Source organism: Penaeus monodon, chromosome 23 (genome assembly GCF_015228065.2).
Source record: "Penaeus monodon isolate SGIC_2016 chromosome 23, NSTDA_Pmon_1, whole genome shotgun sequence".
Taxonomy (NCBI): domain Eukaryota; kingdom Metazoa; phylum Arthropoda; class Malacostraca; order Decapoda; family Penaeidae; genus Penaeus; species Penaeus monodon.
The window spans coordinates 44200319-44201173 of NC_051408.1; the positions used below are offsets into that span (position 1 = coordinate 44200319).

General features: G+C 51.7%; 1 protein-coding gene across 1 annotated transcript in view; it reads right to left on the reverse strand.

Moving 5' to 3' along the window:
* LOC119588439 overlaps positions 1-855 on the reverse strand; it is a 6326-nt gene that overhangs the window by 538 nt on the left and 4933 nt on the right. Inside the window, exons 2-3 of the mRNA XM_037937108.1 lie at positions 599-803; positions 48-181 (exon numbers count right to left, since the gene is read on the reverse strand). Coding sequence (XP_037793036.1) covers positions 48-181; positions 599-799 — 335 coding nt within the window. The 5' untranslated portion in view covers positions 800-803. The remainder of the gene's footprint in view (positions 1-47; positions 182-598; positions 804-855) is intronic.

Genomic DNA, 855 nt, shown 5'->3' on the forward strand with positions numbered 1-855 from the left:
ACTTTTACTTATGCCCTGTGGTTGACACTCGTCCCGAGTGAACGCACCCCCAGAAGACCAGTTTGCCGAGGCTGACCAGGCGGAGACCGTTGAGGCGAGTCGCGAGATAGACCCGGACCCAAGGGCCGTCCGCCTCCGCCACCGTCCCCTTCAGCGCCGAGAGCAGAGTGCAGGGAATTGGCTGAGGAAACGAAGTGTCAGGTTAAAGATCCTTCCAAAAATGTGCAAAAATGCAATTTAGTTCACACAAATGCCCATGTCTTCCTATTGGCATAAGTATATACACAATCTTCAATGCTATGTCACTGTTCCAGTGTTTGGCCATTACTATTTCCAGGTAGTGAACATGTATCGACAGCCTTTGATATATGTAAGAAAAGCAACTGTAACCTAAGATGGAGAATTAAACATGTATCTACAACTTCAAAAATCGACGGTGAATGATGTAACATATACCCACAACCTTAGAACTCGATAGTAAATCAAACATGTATACATCCCGTCTCAGAAATCCGTGTGAATTTAAACAGCCTGCACCCACAGCCTCAGATTCCAGCAAGAGAACCAAGGTGGGCCCGGTGGGCAGGCGTTCCCGTACCTTCTCGTCGTCCCATACGAAGCCCACACACTCGGCGCTGTGGCTGCAAGCGGATGCACAGGCGACATCCGCTCTCGGGCCCGAAGTGGGTGTCCTGGTGGCGCCCACGTCGTGCGGGAGGGACAGGTACTCCCGTATCTCCGGCCCCGTTTTTGTTGACGTCCGTGAGAGGCACAGGAACGCCAGGAGCCATGACCTCATCTCGCTGTGGCCACGAAAAGGGGTCGAAGGATGAATTTTAAGGATGTCAGCAGGAT